General features: G+C 37.9%; 1 protein-coding gene across 2 annotated transcripts in view; it reads right to left on the reverse strand.

Moving 5' to 3' along the window:
- CDADC1 (cytidine and dCMP deaminase domain containing 1) overlaps window positions 1–18,486 on the reverse strand; it is a 46,156-nt gene that overhangs the window by 25,474 nt on the left and 2,196 nt on the right. For both annotated transcript variants that reach the window (XR_003422109.2, XM_015068887.3), the window contains exons 3-4: window positions 13,045–13,119; window positions 1,075–1,252 (exon numbers count right to left, since the gene is read on the reverse strand). Coding sequence is in view for 1 of the 2 variants with exons in the window: in XM_015068887.3 (XP_014924373.1) it covers window positions 1,075–1,252; window positions 13,045–13,119 (253 nt within the window). In the remaining variant the exon portion in view is untranslated. The remainder of the gene's footprint in view (window positions 1–1,074; window positions 1,253–13,044; window positions 13,120–18,486) is intronic.

Consider the following 18,486-nt stretch of genomic DNA (forward strand, 5'->3'; position numbering starts at 1 on the left):
ACTTCTCTAACAAAGTCAGGTGTGTCTGAAGGGGGCTTGTCAGGAATAACAAGACACCTCTATCACTCTCATTACTCCAGAAATTCCAAGGCTTTTAGTCGCTCTGTGCCAGGAATGGGATGAAAACCAAATATATAATTCATATTCTCAGTTAAAATATCTCAGTTAAAATATGTAAAAGATATAATATTTTTTAAATGGGAGAATGCCTGCATACTTACCTGGCTACAAAATAGAATCATAAGGGGCACCTGGGTGGCTCAGTTGGTTATTTTGGCTCAGGTCATGATCTCATGGTTCATGGGATTGAGGCATGCGTCGAGCTCCATGCTGAGCACAGAGCCTGCTTGGGATTCTCTTTCTTCCTCTCTCAGTCCCTCCCCTGCTTGTGTGCATGCACTCTCGCTCTTTCTCTTTCTCTCTCTCTCTCTCAAAATAAATAAATAAACTTAAAAAAAAATAGAATCATAAGCATAAAGAGCTTTAGTGAGTGGTCTGATGTAGCAGAGATAGTTAAACATTAATCATCTGTGCTTCTCCTTCTGAAGTACAGAACAATCATTGGGAGACAGCCGTTCAGCCAGGAACTACAGAGCCCACAGTGGATGTGAACAGAAGGGCCAGCGTTTTTGGGGGGAAGGCATGCCTTCTCTATGCTCTGTCTCAGTCGGCCTCTGGATGCAGAGGACTCAAGGCTCTAGAAGACAACAGTAGCAATGTGACAGAAGATGCCAACACCCGTGAATCAGCCACATGGAGAAAAGCTGCCTGTTGTTCAGCAGCACCTATGTTGGACTATTACATGGGTGATAAAGGTCTAGTATATTAAGCCACTGAAATTTTGGTGTTTGTTATAGCAGCTAGCATTAGTTTACTAACACATGAAGAATCATCTAATTAGGTAGTAACAGGGCAGAGACCAGATTCATGTTTTCTGACACTGTTTACAGTGTACTAACTGTATTCTGATATGTATTTATAGTTCTAAATTATCTCAGTGGTGTGAAAGCAATTTATCTTGATTATTCTTAGATAAATACTATTAATCCCCAACCAAGCCTTATCTACACTTACCATTTACAATCATTTTCAAACAAGCAGAACATGGTTTTCTGGAAAAATAAAGATCACAGTTTTTCAGCCTTGACCCATGTTTTATAAGAGCAATTTTCCCAGCATGTAAGTCTTCACTAGAACAATGGAGACCAACAATTTTCGTGTTTTTCACCACCACAAGGCCAGTTCTCTTCACCTACATTAAGATAAAAAATAATAATGTATTAGTTTTAACGTCTGTTAAAAAAGAGACAACAGGCTCCAAATGGAGTCACTTGTGCTAACCCCCTGTTATCAGACTGAGGCTTAATACCTAATTGCAGTTTCATCCTCTCCCAGTAATACAATAACCGGTCAGACTTGAATTTCCTGGTCAGCTAGTGAGAAAATCCACCTGGCAGACTCCCTCAGTCCCCCAAAGAAAGGTGACCTTGACTGAAACAATCCACTTTTTTTGCTAGTAGCTTCTTTTTCCCACCCCTTCTGCTTATAGAAGTCTTCCGTTTTCACAGCTCTGCAGATTTCCTCTCTACTTACTAGATGGGATGCTGCCCAATTCATGAATCATTGAATAAAGCAAGTAGATCTTTAAATTTACGCAGTTGAATTTTTTTTTTTTTTTTTTAACAGATTTGGTGGGAGCATTTGGATCCAAAGGAAAACTTCCAATGGCTTCGGGGACAACAAGAAACACAAACGTGATACCCTCAAGCCCTTTGAGTTCTCTGTTCTTCTTGCCATTTCTAAGGGCCACACAGTAAGTTCCTCTTGGTTCTGAGCTCTGCTCTCTTGGCACTGAGCTAATCTGACCAGCTTTCCAGTCCAAAATTCCCCATTTGACTGGAAATCCCAGCCCTTGATTAGCCCCCAGAGTCCACACTGGGAACTCCTGGTTCAATCTATAGCTTCCTGTTGTGTGGAATCCCAGGCTATGGTCCCCATTGGTTGAGATTTGGCCATGGTGTGTACTGGCCTGTCTCTTGGCCAGGTTGGGGGAACACCTTTTGGTTCCTGCTGGTGCATTAAGGTGAAAATGTCTGTCTCATTTTGTGTTGATAAACTCTATTGCTGATTGGAATCCTGGAGACCAAAAGCTGCAAAGTTGGTAGACATGGTTCAGCACTTAAAAGCTATTAGCTGACCACCTAACTCTAAGATCCCTGGGGTAGCATAAGACAGTTGTTACGTTAACACTAGGTCGCCCACTAACCTCAGCAAATTTTGGTGCAACTAGGCACAGTGTAAAACACCACACAATCCCCAACCCAGCAGCATGTCCTCTTAGGCATTAATCTGCCTCTGAGAAACCCACTTAGCTTAAAAAAGAAAAAGAGAGAAAGGGATCCTTAAATTCCAAAGCATACCACCTTCTGGCACACTTGCTTATTTTAAGTCTAAAAACTATAATCCTGGAAGCTATAAACATTTACAAAATGACAAAATCTTACTAAGCTTATTTCGTGTCCTTAAGAAGTTGGCTTGGTAACCATCAGTTTGGGGGCCCCAAAATATGGCCAGACAGAAATGTGGGTTGTACCCCATTTACCACTAGCTATGGCTGGACAGAAAATATGGGTTCAACTCCATTTTTGGGTAGGGTCCTAGCAAACTGCTATAAGCCCTCAGGTAAATTACAACCTAGAACACAATGGACATTATGAGGAATGGTCAAATTAGTTAAGATCATTCAAAAAGTAAGAGTTCCTAAATCAAACCAACAGGATGGTAAGCACCTGTTTTAACCTGCATGCAGAAGCCTTCAAAAGGCTTCAAAAATCCAAAATACCTTCATTGAAAGATTTGTTGCAAAAGGCTCATGAAAAATTAAAAGCACAAAAGGTACATAAAATAAGACTGTAAGACTGAGGTAACTCCTGCCGTCCCCTCTATCCTCCTTTATTTGAGTACTCACTTCAGTAATCCTGAGTCATCTTTCCACTCGGAGAAGACTGCAGCACCATAAACAAAAGTCCACCAACTTGGTGGCTTACACACACCCTTGTCTCTACGCTTGAAGGAGAGGTGACACGACTCTGAGGGAGTGTCAGGTAAATTGCTACCTTATTCCCTTAAACAGCCAAGGGAAAGTGAAGTTAAAATTACTGGAAAACCTTGCCAAATTTTGGAAGATACCAAAGCTACACCCTACTTCACACTCCACTAGGAGCCTGCAGATGTATCCTAGGAAAAACTGGCAGAAGCTGCCTCGGTGTGAGAACTCTTACTAGAGTCTGTTCTCCTGGATCTCTGTCCACAGTAATCAGTATGAGAAAATAAGATCTTTTGCACCCTCTCTGGGGATGCTCCTGGAGTCCAAGGAGTTATTTAAAACTGCTAGGAATATTTACTGTTTGTCTCAGCTAAAAATTGACAAGGTATTTAAAAGGATGTTTTTAAGTAGCTAGTCCTGTGATCGGAAGTTGGACAGATTAAAAGCTGGTATTCAATGCTTGACAGGAGTTTTTCTTAGGTATTCTCCCCTAAGCTAAAATACAAACTATGAATACAGACGAAAAGAAAAAAAACCTTCCCAAGCTTTTGTGGAAGGGTTTACTAAAACATTACAAACAACTCGAAATCCAGAACATAGAAATCCTTTGAATTCCACCTTCGTTGGAAATATTTTCCCTGATATAAAAAGCATATTGAAAATAATGTGGTTGGATGGGTGGACCAACCTGTGATATCATTTAAGTTACAATCCAATTCCTTGAGAAATTAAAAGCACCTGTTCTTATCTTACAGATCTTTGCAAAACCAGAAATGCAGCTCTAAAATCAATTCAAAGTCCACCTACCCTTTTTACCAGTCCCCAAATCTCCTGCATTTATCTCAAAAGCTTGTAAGTAGTTTTGGAGGAACTTACCTTCTTTCCCTGTGTCTTTGACATGTACATGTTTTACCGGGTTTTCCCCAGGAACTCTGATCTAAACCATCCCCACTTCCTAAGACTGAAGAAAAAAAGCGGGGTGGAGGGAGGCTTTTTATCAATACAAACTGCCACAGAAGGTCCCTTGCCCAAAATCTAGTTGACAGCTTTCATAAAATTGCTTGTCAAGGTCAAATACAAATCTTCAATGTCATTTCCCCAAATATTACAGAAAAAGATTCAGCCATCTGAATAGGTAAATTTAACTTATTCCAACTGTTCTTTTATAAGCTAGTGAGTTTTGCATTACCATACCTGTCTCATGGCTACAATCTTAAAATGAAAGCTATAAGGTCTCTGTTTGCATTGGTCTATATATTTAAGTACATCTATGTATATGTATTGTAGATGTGTGGTATTTTCTACCTCTGGATAGTATTGACAAAATTAATTTGTAAAAGAGCTCTATTTAACTGGCTTAAAGAAAATTAAACATTTATATCGATTATTCACAAAATTCTCCAAAATATAATCGAAACTAAACCCAAATGCTTTTCAGGTTCATATGATCTGGGAAAACATTCAGTATTAAGGCTTATTTAAGCTTGTTGGTTTAATTAACATAGACATGTCTTTAGAGTTCTCAACACTGAATATAAAGCAGTCATACAACTTCATTCAGCCTCCTTATACTAGTCAAATAATTTCATGTCATCTCTGTTACAAAATCTGTCAGGTAGAAAAATAACTTGGAATGATGAAATTTTCCTAAGCAATCCAAAAATAATTGCTCAAAAGAAGTGAACTAAATAGATGTAAGTGAGATGAAAGTTTTTGGGTAAACTTTTTAAATAGTTTCCCCAAATCTTTTCGGTAACCTGAAACCTTGAAGTTTTGCTAAGTTAAATTAAATGATGGATAGTCATTGAATATCTAGATTATTTCCAAATAACATAAAACACTGGAACATTCATTACTAGACATAGGTTTATCTACTTTTTAGTTTCCTTTTATAGAGGAACTACAGATTTGGGGGGGGTTGTTAGTAAACACGTTTTGTGTCACACTGAAAAATTTACTATGAGAAGGTCTACGTTTTTAGAAATTATGAAAAGTACTTATAAATTTGCCAAGCCACAGAATGTTAATGTAAAAGATAGTTCACAATTGTTTACTTCTTTATTTTTATTAGAAATTAAGGTCTTTAAGGGTTTAAAAATTCTAATATATTTAATTAAAGCTACTAGAAATAATAATAAAAAAATCTCCATGTGCAAAGGAAAGTAGGATGTGTGTTTTCAGTAAAAGAAGGCATGAGGAATGGACATGCATTTTTTGTTGAGGGAAAGCAAGTAATTTTGTCCTATAGTGAGACTAGTTACTTCAGAATGGGAAAGAGGAAAGACGGAGAACAAAATCTGAAGGGATACCAAAAAGGTTATAGAATATTTGTAGAAAAGGAGTCTTTGGAAAGGAATATTTTATGTGATCAAGCTGGCTAAGATTAGAACAAGTTTAATGAAGTTTTTTTTTTTAATTTTTTAATTAAAAAATTTCTTTTAAGTAGGCTTCATGTCTAGCACGGAGCCCAAGGGCTTGAACTCACGACCCTGAGATCAAGATCTGAGCTGAGATTAAGAGTTGGACACTCGGGGCTCCTGGGTGGCTCAGTCGGTTGAGCAGCCGACTTCGGCTCAGGTCATGATCTGCGGTCCGTGAGTTCAAGCCCCCCGTCGGGCTCTGTGCTGACAGCTCAGAGCCTGGAGCCTGTTTTAGATTCTGTGTCTCCCTCTCTCTGACCCTCCCCCGTTCATGCTCTGTCTCTCTCTGTCTCAAAAATAAATAAACGTCAAAAAAAAATTTTTTTTTTTAAATAAATAAATAAAAAATAATCTCCCATGTTTTGGTTGTCTCTACCACGTCTTTGATTAATTAAAAAAAAGTTGATTCTTTGCTATTAAAAGAACTAATTTTTTTACAACTATTTAACTTCTGTATTTACCTTCGAAGTCTTTAATTATCACGGTAGTTAAAGTAGGTAAATAAGAGTTGTTTCACAGTGACTTATGATCCGATTTGACTAAGTGTTTTAAAACCTTTTGATATTTGTGACAAACTCCCCCCTAAAATAAAATAAAATAAAAATAAAATAAATAAATAAAATTCTAAATGAAGTCTTTTTTGGCCTAGAATTAACTCTGGGATTTTCCAGAAAGTCCCTGGAAAATCACAAAAGAATTGTTCTTTCTCCTTATTTAAAAAAAAAAGAGAAAGAGAGAGATGTTAAACTAACTAGGATAATTAGGCTTACATGATATGCTGAATTTCATGGGAAGCACTGTCAAATGAGAAGTAACACGAAGCCTTTTTAATGTATTTGTGCAGGTATATGTTACAAGTGTTCCCCAAACCGTATAAAATTCCTGGCATCTGATATGTCCTGGTATAATTTATCAGTCATAATTCCAGTTTTATCTTAAAATGTTGTAGGTCACAGAAATAACCAAATTTCTTTGCAACAACCCTGTAATGAGCTCTCATCAGATCATTAACAAGGAGGCATTTTTAAGTCTTCTGTCATTTACATTAGTTATTGTTTTACTCAGATGCTTTTGCAAAAGTGTTCCTGGAAAAGCTTCATCTTCAAGGAGATTCATGGAAAGCACTTTGACAAGCATAGGTTTCTGATAGCTTTAAGATCATAAAACTGAACTGGGTAGGGGCGCCTAGGTGGCTCAGTCAGCTAAGCATCTGACCTCAGCTCAGGTCATGATCTCATGATTTGTGGGTTTGAGCCCCATGTCGTGTTCTGTGCTGACAGCTCAGAGCCTGGAGCCTGCTTTGGATTCTGTGTCTCCCTCTCCCTTTGCCCCTCCCCTGTCTCTCTCTGTCTCTCAAAAATAAATAAACGTTAAAAATTTTTAAAAGATATTAAAAATAAAATAAAAATGAACTGGGTAAAAATTTCTTGAACTAATGGAAAAACTGGAATCCAGCAGAACAAATAGTTAATACATAGGACTGAATGAACTGACAAGGAGAATTACAATTTTTTACAATTTTTTGTTTAAAGCATTGCTGGTCCTGTTTTTCCAAATTTAAGGAAACCTTTCTTTTAAGTTATGAATGACTTAAAGCAATTTGATATAGTATACCATTGTATACAAAGATGAAACATTTTTCTCCTTATCTGACCCCTCCAGAATTTGGAAACTTAAGTATTCTTTCCATGGCAATTTAGTCAGTTATTTGCATAAATTCAATGAGAATCTGGTCTCCTTATAACACAATCGGAAAGATTAGACAGTATAGACTGAATATAGACTCAAATATGACCAGACAGCTTTAAGGAACTACTTGGAAAGACCAGCCTGGTACCTTGCTTAAAGAGTTCCCAGCTGTCTTAACAGGTAAGTAAGGAAGGTTACTTCTTGGCAGGCCTGGGAACTTCAGGATATTTTGGGGGACCTGAGGAAAGAGAAATTCACCCCAACTATAGATACTGTAGATAAAATCTGATGGCAAGTCCTTGGCTTAGTTTCCTGGCCTCAGAGGTTTTTAAGAGCTCAATCTGAGATTCCTTATGAGAAGTTTCTGCAAAGCTGTATGAAAAAAGAGCTTATATGGTCAATCACTATTTTTGCTGTACTTATGTAAATAAGGCCATGTTTAATGAAAACAAATTAATTTTACTGTAATTATCTTTTAAAATATGGGAGTAATAGTAGAGAGAAAAAGTATGTTTGCACCTTTGTATGTATTAGATTCTAATCCTTTAGTCTTTGAGGTTTTGTTCTATACCTGTAAACTGGACTAGATCCCGATTCTAGTTACCTCAAATATCCAGCTATGACTCTCCAAAATAACATTCCCAACTTTCTCCCATGCTTCTGATTTGGAATTACTAAGAACAAAGACTGCCCTTGAATCTCCTTAGAAGAGATTATACTAGGTCCTCCTCACTCTCCAGATGGCAACCAAATATCAGGGACTTGACCCCTGGGTACATATGTCACAGCTGAAGAAGGCTGCACCTGACATATGGTCCTGTGCAAAGCTGAAGACATCAAAATCAAATTCACTAGGAAGAGAAGGAGCCAACATTGAGGTATACTGCCTTCTCCCAAGACATCAGATCCAAAACATTTCTTTTTATTCCTCCTCCCGTCTGATTCTCCTTTTACCTAATTCTTACAGATGAGGTCTTTATGATTCTTTTGTCCACGTTTTGCCTTGCTTGGGCCTTGAAAGATATCTCAGGCCATTACAAAGGGGTTAGTCCAACTTTCAAATGACTGTGGACTTGCCCTGATGCTGCCTGTACACTCTACATAGCCTTAAATTGCATTGGCCTCCATGGCTCACCTTTCAGGTTCAAACCTTTCAGACTCAAACGGGAATTACCAGGAAGCACATGTGAGTCAAAATTAGCTCCCTTTGGCAGATCCACTTCCCTGGTTAGGAGTGAGTACAAATGAGGCTGTGATAAGGAATCTCCTCAACTCTTTAAAGTATTATGGAATCTGTTGCTAAAAAAAAATAGCTACCCCAAAAAATCCTTAGACCTTCTGACTAAAGTCGTTCTTGGAAACAGGATTGCCCTTAATTATCTTTTGGCTGAACAAGGAAGTATCTGTGCTGTGAACAACACTACTTATGGCACTTGACACTTCTGAGGAAGTTGAAACTCAGCTGCATAAAACCACTGAACAAGCCACTTGGCTTAAGAAAGTGTATCCTTGCAGGGTGCCTGGGTGGGTCAATCCATTAAGCGTCTGACTCTTGATTTTGGCTCAGGTCATGATCTCATGGTTTGTTGAGTTCAAGCCCTGCAATGGTCTCTGTGCTGACAGCATGGAACCTGCTTGGGATTCTCTCTCTTCTCTCTCTCTTTGCCTCTCCCCTACTCTCTCTTTCTTTCTCTTTCAAGGTAAAAAAATAAAATTGAAAAAATTTTTTTTAATTAAAAAAGAAAAGAAAGTATCTCCCTCAACACTCCTTTAACTTATTTAATTTTGGTTGATTTGGGTGCTGGGGAACCACAGCTCCAAAAACACTCCAGATTTGGGGGATTACCCTGCCTATAATCATAGTAGTCTCTCTGGCACACTGTATTCTCTCAAATACAGCTTTCAATGTGTGCTCACAGCCGCTAACCACCAAACAAATCATCTCCTTCAGACCAGAATATCAGAAAAGAAATGAAGACAATAACTGACTTTAAAAATGTGAACCCAAAGTCATGATCTGTGAACACCACAAAGATTCAGCAAAAAAACCCACCAAAAGCAAAAACAGAACCCATGGTGTGTGAATACCACATAGAGGATCAGCAAAACTGCAAGAATTTCAGAGCAATAGCTAGGGGTGGCGCTAATGCCTTAAGTTTTGATCACATCTCTCAGGTGGAGTCGAGCAAGAGACAACAGGCCCCAAATGGGAGTCACTTATGCCAAGTCCACATCACCAGACTGTCACCTAATGCCTAACCCAATTGCATTTTCGCCAGACTGGAATTTCCTGGTCAGTTAGTGAGGTAATCCACCTGGTAGACTCCTGTAGTCCCCCAAAAGAATGTGACCTTGGCTGAAACAATCAACTTTTTGCTAGCAACTTCCTTTTCTTGCCCCTTCTGCCTGTAGAAGTCTCCTATTTTTACAGCTTTGCAGAGCTCCTCTCTATTATATGACATGCTGCCCAATTCATGAATCATTGAATAAAACAAGTAGACCTTTACATTTTCTCAGTTGAGTTTTGGTTTTTAACATATGTAATAATCATATCATATAGTATACTTGATTTATTAATAAACTTAAAGTTTTGTTTAGTTCTTTATCTGGACACAGTTTGAACAAAAGCACATTTCTCATTAGGTCCAAAAACTTTTCTGAATGTTAGCTTTATACCAGAAATTTTCTAAATCTAGGCTTTCTTAAGCAAACAATGAAGGATTTAATTATTATTAATTTGTCCTACTGAAAAATGAATACACTTTAACCTAGTAAAGGGCAAGAGCCAAGTCAATTTGCTTGCTTCTTATACCACCTAGTCCATAACTACTTAGTACTAAGCTTCTACATGGTAATAAGGAAAAATTTAGAAAAGATCTAAAAGATCCACAGGTGGTAAAAGGCAGAACTAAAGCAGAGGTCATCTTAACTGTTAAAAGTTAAGTCAGTTAAAATACTGACTAAATAAAGAGAATTCTCAACTTCTTTCTAAAAACTGGCTCTACCCATTTTTAGCACTATGGCAGTCTAGACTAATGTGGTTAGGTCCCACCTCCTACAAATATATAGATTTTACAATAAAAAAAAAAAAAGGTTTTAAGTGTACAGTCAAGTTCAAAAGGAAGAAAGACTCACCCTGAGGTGTTACAAAGGAAGGGAGAACTCAAAGCCAGAGCCAGAGCCGGAAGCCTGAGCTACCTCAGCAGTATCCTACCCATAGCTTAAAAGCTGACTCTGCTTTTAAGCCCTGGAGGCTGGGGATGGGCTGGGATTCTAGAGGTATGAAATTAAAGCTAAAGTGTCCTAATTTACATTGATACAAATCAAAAAAGCTGGTGTAACAATGATAATATCAGATAAAACAGACTAAGTTAAAAAACAGTTCAATGTACGGCACAAAATAGTTTTATGCCATTTTCACAGGAAAGGTCTCTCAGGTATAGAATGTTAACCTGAATGTTAGCTTTGGGACAGATTGTTACAACATGAGGGGAATTTAGACTGAGAATAGGGTACTCATTATTCCCTACTTCCTTTCAAAGGGATTTTACTCTACAGTTACCCCAACAGGACACATTTGAAATTACTTTAAACATCTTAGAACAAAGCTATATTAACAGTCAAGTTTCAGGTTCAGCTATGAGTATAAATGTCTGCAACTATGGAGAATGATATTCTGTGAAATGCCTAAAAAGGAAAGAATAGAGAAAGTTTTATAGAATTCCCTTTCTGGGCTAAACGAACATTTCCTAAACTGTAAGGACACTTAAAAGGAATACAAAACTCTTTCTTTTACAACATATATTTCCAAAAATATATCTAAAACATGAAAGATCTATATTGGCTTTTAAAATATGCTTTACATTTATCTTGAATTTATGAGCTCTTTCCCCTTCCCATCCCCAAATTTCTTAATAGTTTTATGTCCTCTAAATACAAAGTATATATTAGTATCTGCTTCTGAATACTTCCAGTGAGTTTAACTTCAGAAAAGAACTGCTAAGCCCTTATCAAAAGATCTCAGGATGCTAGAGCTCATTTTATTATACTGAACCAACTGTGACAAATGGAAATGGTTGCCATTAGATGATTTTAGATTTAGATTTTCTTAGTTAAGCAGACAGAAATACAGCCAGACACCCTGACCAAAAAAGACTTAAAAAAAAAAAAAAAACAACGTATAGTAATAAGTTGGAAGTGTATTCATCAATTTATTATTAGAATAATCTTTTAGGCTAAGTTTATCACTTTTTGTCTAGAGTCGAGTTTTCACCTCAGAAAATCTCTTTTATTTTTCATTTTGTTTCCAGCTAAGGCCAAAATATCAAGTTTGAGACAAAGGCTTTTCCAATCCAAACTTAAAACAAAGCAAATAAAAGCCTAAGCTGCATTTCATTTTGCACTTCCATTTCCTGTAACTCCCAGAGGACTAAATCTTTTCAGGGGATCACTGTTCCGGATCTGAACTGCTTCACTTCACTGACGTCTTGGCAAGTCATCTACGTAATTTTAGTCACATAGTTTTTACATAAAACATAAGCGAAAGAGGAACACCTGGCTGGCTCAGTCGGTTAAGTGTCTGACTTCAACGCAGGTCATGATCTCAGGAGTTCAAACCCCCCATCCGGCACAGAGCCCACTTCGGATCCTCTGTCTCCCTCTCTCTCCGTCCCTCCGTCCCCTGTGAGCTCTCTTTCTCTCTCTCAACAAAACAAAACAAAACAAAAACAAACAAACAAAAAAAAACACTTAAAAAAACATAAGCAAAAGAGGACAGTCTGTTTTGGTAAACAATCTAGTATATTAAATGGTGGGTCACTTTTTTTTTTTTTTACCTTTGTCTTTCTTATAATTAAAAGTATCTAAATATTCAAAGACAAATTATTTCTATATTCTTGTTGGACAGGAAGAGTCAAGTCACTTTAGAGACTCACTCTCAGAACTAATCAGGAAATCTCCAGGAATGTATATTAGAGTCATCAAGGTAACTTTTCCCAAAATATACGTGTTTTGTCTCTTCTAGACACCCAATAAATTAAAATCTCTTTGGAAAACTCAGAAGATTAAAATAAGAAGGAAATACTATGCAATATTAAAAAGAACAAAGTTCATCTTACCAGCTCTGGGCTTTCATTTTACCCTTCTTTTGAGCTAGTATATCAGCCTGCTGCTTTTCATGGATGCTGGCAGAAGACATGAAAACTCCTGGGTCATTCACAGCACAGCAAGCAGAATGAGCACAGTGTCTGTGATGGTTCCCTTGCCCACAAGTCCCATAGGGGCCATGCAGATGGGCCCAGATGGATTTCTGGACAGGAAACCCAGATGGGTTGTGTGATAGGAAAAGAACACCAACCCTGGGATTCTGTTGTTTTATCACAAACAGCAAGCAAATCTCCTCTCTGTCCCAGAGGGAGACATTACCTCAACCCTCAAGGTTGCTTGCTGCAAACACAACTCTGAGAAATGGTCTAAGTCAATAGTAATTAGGGCCTTGCGTTGTGTAAGAGGCCTTGTGTTCTTTAAACCAGCAAGATGTGTTGGAGTACGAGAGAACCAGATAAGAATGTTTCTCAATACATTTATATAAACTAATATGGAAATGTATCAAGAGTTAAGTGTGAAGATTAAAATAAAAAAGAAAGATGTAGGAGCATATTATAGAATAACCTATAATTATTTGTATTTGTTTGGTTTTGTTATTTACAGGAGAGACATGTATAGTCTTGTAAATGCACAGAAAACTTTTAGAAGGGTATATATAAGAACCTGCCTTGGAAGTGGGAATGGGAAACCTGAGTATAAGAGGGACTTCTATTCTACTTCATACCATTCTTTTTGCTTTGTTATTACAAACACATGTCTTTTTAACAAATCATAAAAATTCACCTGTTTTTTATCAGTAGATATTCTGGCCACCTCCTCATTATCTCCTAAGTGTCCATGCTTTCCCTCTTCCTTTTCCTAATTAAAAGCAGATTAAGGGAGAAAAAAGATTAGTACACAAAACACAGAATTAACTCAGTATTTCTTATTTGAAGGTTGTTTTTCTTGGCTTTGGATCATTCACTTTTTTTCCTGATGAAAGTCTGCACTGACTTCACACACTGTTCCGGTTCAAGTTCAGACTACTTAATCTAGTAAGTAAGGCCTTTACAATCAGGCCCCTACATACTTTTCTAAAATACAGAAGGATTGAAAGTTATGGTCAGAAAATAAAATTCTGTAGTTTAAGATTTCAGAGTTGGGACAGTTTTGAGGAATAGTCCAGAGTGTGGCCATGGCTAAGAAGGACTAAAGGGCAATAGAAGTAAATTAACTGGTTTATGCCCACCCAAGGATAACAAAAAAACAAAACAAAAAAAACAAAAAAGAAGAAGAAATAAACTAATTGGAATTGGGAAGATAAGAAACTACACAGTAAAGGTATTAGATATGGATTGTGGTAGGCAGAATAATGGTCCCCCAAAGACGTGCCTGTCCCAATCTCTGGAGACTGTGACTCCATTACATGGCCATGGCAAGACTGTAGCTGGAATTAAGGCTGCTAATCATCTGACCTTGAGATGCAGGATTATCTGGTGGGCCCAATGTAATTACAAGCATCCTTACAAGTGAAACAGAGAAGCAAGAGAGTTAGTGCCAGTGTGATGCACCATGAGAAAGACTCAGCCTGCCAGTGCTGGCTTTAAAGACCGGAGGAAGAGGTTCATGGTCCAAGACATGTGGGCAGCCTCTAGAAGCTGGAAAAGGCAAGGAAAGGGATTCTTCCCAGAGCCTCCAGAAGGAAAACAGCCCTGCTGACACTTTGATTTTAGCCTAGTGAGGCCCATTTCAGGATTCTGACTTCCACAACTGTAAGATAACTATGTGTGTTAAGCCACCAACTTTGTGGTAATTTGTTATAGAAGCAATAGGACACTAACATAAGGATGTCCACAAGTAAAACTTGAAGTAGAAAGTTTTGAGCCAGGGACCAAACTCCTTCACTTATTAATTCAACAAATATTTATTGAATCCTTGCTCTGTGCTAGCCACAGACCTAGCTGCTTAGGATGTAGCCCTTACAGAGCTTATGACACAGGAAAGTGACTAGGAAGTGAGTAGATAATTAAGACAGAGTGATACAGCAGAATTCTGTGAGCCCCGAAATAGGTGGGATACATAATAAATTAGAGAAAGTTTGAAAGTGCGAATGGCAAACTTGGTGAATGTTAACCTCTTAGTCTTAAAAAACAAAGGCTGGATGCTAGAAAAGGAATAACCTCTAAGAAGTTTATAAGAAGAGCCACATCCTGGGAATAAGGTTTCTATTCCAGCAGAACAGGAAGTGGAGAAAGTGATGATGTTGGTAGTGAAATGGTGGGGGTGTGGATGGTAGCAGTGGTGATGGTGATTACATGAATGATAATAATAACAATACCTAACAGTGAGTGTTTCCCAAGTGGCAAGCTCTAAATTATCTCTTTTAATCCTCACAACTTTACAGAGTTGCTCCTATATTGTTCCAATTTTACAGATGAGGAAATTGTGGCTGAGAGAGATTAAATAATTTGACCAAGGTCACACAGCTAATAAATGGGAGAGCCAGGATCTGAGCCCTAAATCCACCGTCTAAACCATGATGCTATCTGCTACTGTTCTGGAAAAGTACAGTGAGTACACAATGGGAAGAGTTGGAAGACAGGGATAATATATGATGTGTAGAGAAAAATGAAGCAATAATGCAGTTACTCTAATTCTTATACTAAAGTAATATTCAGGAAATTAGGTATGTTTAACTTAACTAAAATGAAAAGCCAAACCAATAGGAGAAATTATTATTTTAAAACAGCAGCCATTTTCAATAGTGCTGATTTCTAGTCTAAAAGTTTTAATTAAATGTGCTTTTCCCTTGACAGCTCAGAGCCTGGAGCCTGCTTCAGATTCTGTGTCTCCCTCTCTCTCTGCCCCTCCCCTGTTCATGCTCTGTCTCTCTCTGTCTCAAAAATAAATAAAAACATTTAAAAAAATGTGCTTTTCCCAAGAAGTCTCATAAACAAGTAGTTTCTCTCCCACTCATTTATCTAGTTTTGGGCTGGATTCTTAAAACTTCTTAGGTCTTAAGGCATAAAATGTAAAAATGTATACTTGGCTGAACAATCCTCAAGGAACACCCATACAGTGTAAATATTTGGCAACACAGAAAATCTCAGATATAGTCGTATTTAGAAGTGGTTGTAAGTTAGGGCACCTGGGTGGCTCAGTTGGTTAAGCATCTGACTTCAGCTCAGGTCATGATCTCATAGTTCGTGGGTTCAAGCCCCATGTCGGGCTCTGTGGTGACAGCTCAGAGCCTGCCGCCTGTTTTGGATTCTGTGTCTCCCTCTCTCTCTGCCCCTCCCCCACATGTGCTCTGTCTCTCTCTCAAAAAATTAAATAAACATTAAAAAAATTTAAAGAAGGGGCACCTGGGTGGCTCGGTCACTTAAGCATCTGACTTCAGCTCAGGTCATGATCTCACGGTCCATCCATGAGTTCAAGCCCCACACTGGGCTCTGTGCTGACAGCTCAGAGCCTGGAGCCTGCTTCAGATTCTGTGTCTCCTTCTCTCTCTGCCCCTCCCCTGCTTGCACTCTGTCTCTTTCTCAAAAATAAACAAATATTAAAAAAAAAACAACCAAATACCTTTAAAAAAATTAAAAGAAAAAAAAGAAGGGGTTGTAAGTTAAAATATACTGAAGCTGGTAAAAATAAATGACAATCTAAATGTCCAGTACTAAGGGAATACACACGGTACATCAATACAATGGATTGTTATGCAAACATTAAAAAGATAATGGCAAACACATATGGCACATGGTATGTGCCAGTCACTATCTAAGAGCTTTATAAATACTAATTCAACCACTTTTCATAAAAGCCCCATATGGTATGTACCAGCTACATCCTACTTTACAGATGAGGAAGTTGAGAGAGGTAAAGTTACTTACTCAAGATTACACAACTAGTAAGAAATGGAGCTCAGATGTGAACCCAGCTAGGCTAACTACAAAACCACTAGCTATTCTTAAACTATTAGACTAAGTTGCTGTTTCAATGTTTATAATAGTATTACAGCATAAGCATTTTCCTATGTTAAGTGAAAAAGGCTGGATCCAGATCCAGAATGAAATGAGAAATCAAAGCCATTAATAATATGTGGAGCCAGGCTGAGGGTTGAGGGAGTGATTAAGAAATAGGGAGTGGGGCACTTGGGTGGCTCAGTCGATTAAGCATCCGACTTCAGCTCAGGTCATGATGTCACGGTTGGTGAGTTTGAGCCCCACATCGGGCTCTGTGCTGACAGCTCAGAGCCTGGAGCCTGTTTGGGATTCTGTGTCTCCCTCTCTTTCTCTCTCTCTCTCTGCCTCCCCCCCGTTTGTGCTTGGTCTCTCTCTCTCTCTCTCAAAAATAAATGAACATTTAAAAAATTAAAAAAAAAAGAAAAAGAAATAGGGAGTAACAATGCATAACAGTTTTAATAATGTTAACATTTCACATAGGAATTGGAAGAGAAAACTACTCCAAGAGATACCATCTTATCAGGAAGAGTAAATACCGGTATACATACAGACTTTATACCCTCACAAAAATCAACTCAAAATGGATCATAGACCCAAATGTAAAACACAAAACTATAAAACTCCAATTAATAACATAGGAGAAAACCTAGATGACATTGGGTATGGCGATGACATTTTGGATGCACAAAGGCATGATCCATGAAAGAAATCAGTGATAAACTGGACTTTATTAAAAGGAAAAACTTCTCCTCTATGAAAGACATTGTCAAGAGAATGAGAAGAGAAACCACAGACTGGGAGAAAATATTTGCAAAAGACACATCTGATATAAGACACTTATCCAAAATATACAAAGAACTCTTAAAACTTAACAATAAGAAAACAACCAGACTAAAATATGAGCCAAAGACCTTAACAGACACCTCACCAAAAAAAATATACAGACGACAAATAAGCATATGAAAAAATGCTCCACATCACATGTCATGAGAGAAATGCAAATTAAAACAAGATACCACTACCTGCTTCTTGGAATGCCCCAAATCCAGAACACAGACAACACCAAATACTGGAGAGGATGCGAAGCAACTGGAACCCTCATTCATTGCTGGTGAGAATGCAAAATGGTACAGCTACTTTGGAAGACAGTTTGGTAGTTTCTGACAAAACTAAATACACTTTTTATCATACAATCCAGCAATCATGCTCCTTGGTATTTACCCAAAGGAAGTGAAAACTTATGTCCACACAAAAATTTGCATACAGATATTTATAGCAGCTTCATTCATAATTGCAATAACTTGGAAGCAACCAAGATCTCCTTCAGCAGGTAAATGGATAAATAAAGTGTGTACATCCAGACAATGGATCTTACTCAGCGCTAAAAAGAAGGCAGTGATCAAACCATGAAAAGGACATGTGGGAACCTTAAATGCATATTGCTGAGTGAAAGAAATCAATCCAAAAAGGCTACATACTAATATATGATTCCAACTATATGATGTTCTGGGAAAAGCAAAATTATGGAGACACTTTAAAAAAAAAAAAAAATCAGTGGTTTGCCAGGGTTGGGGGTGGAGGAAAGATAAATAGGTGAAGCACAGAGAATTTTTAGGGAAATGAAAATATTCTGTATGATACCATAATGATGGTTACATGTATTAAACATTTGTCCAAACCCACAGAAGATACACCACCAAGACTGAACTATAAAGTAAAATGTAGACTTTGGGTGATCAGGGTGTGTCAATGTAGTAGGTTCATCAATTGTAGCAAATGAACCACTCTGGAGAGGATGTGGTTAATGGTGGATATCACGTGGGGTAGGGGGACAGGGAGTACACAGGAAATTTGTATACTTTCCCGGAAATTTTGCTGTGAACCTGTGCGTGCTTTAAAAAGATAAAGTTCTAATCGTCAATAAGTTAATTCCTTAATTCCCTGTTAAAATTCTTCAATGTGGTCCCTACTTATAAAATCTAAACTCCCTTGGAAGGCATACAATATTTTTTATTAGCTGATTCCTGTATACGTTTCCAAGTTCATCTTTAGTCTCTTCCCTCCACCTAACTTCACCCTCCTCCGTGAGGACCACAAATTCTCTTACTCCTCCAGATGTTTCCATATGGAGTCCCTTGGCTTGGCAAATACCTACTCATTCTTCATGTCTCAGTGCAAATGCAGCCTTCCCAGTGCATCTTTCCCTCACTTCCCCATGTAGCACCTGGCCTGCAGTCTTCAGTCGTGGTAGCATCTCTGCTTATACTTGGTACTTGACTCTGCCATC

This window comes from Acinonyx jubatus, chromosome A1 (assembly GCF_027475565.1).
Source record: "Acinonyx jubatus isolate Ajub_Pintada_27869175 chromosome A1, VMU_Ajub_asm_v1.0, whole genome shotgun sequence".
NCBI lineage: Eukaryota > Metazoa > Chordata > Mammalia > Carnivora > Felidae > Acinonyx > Acinonyx jubatus.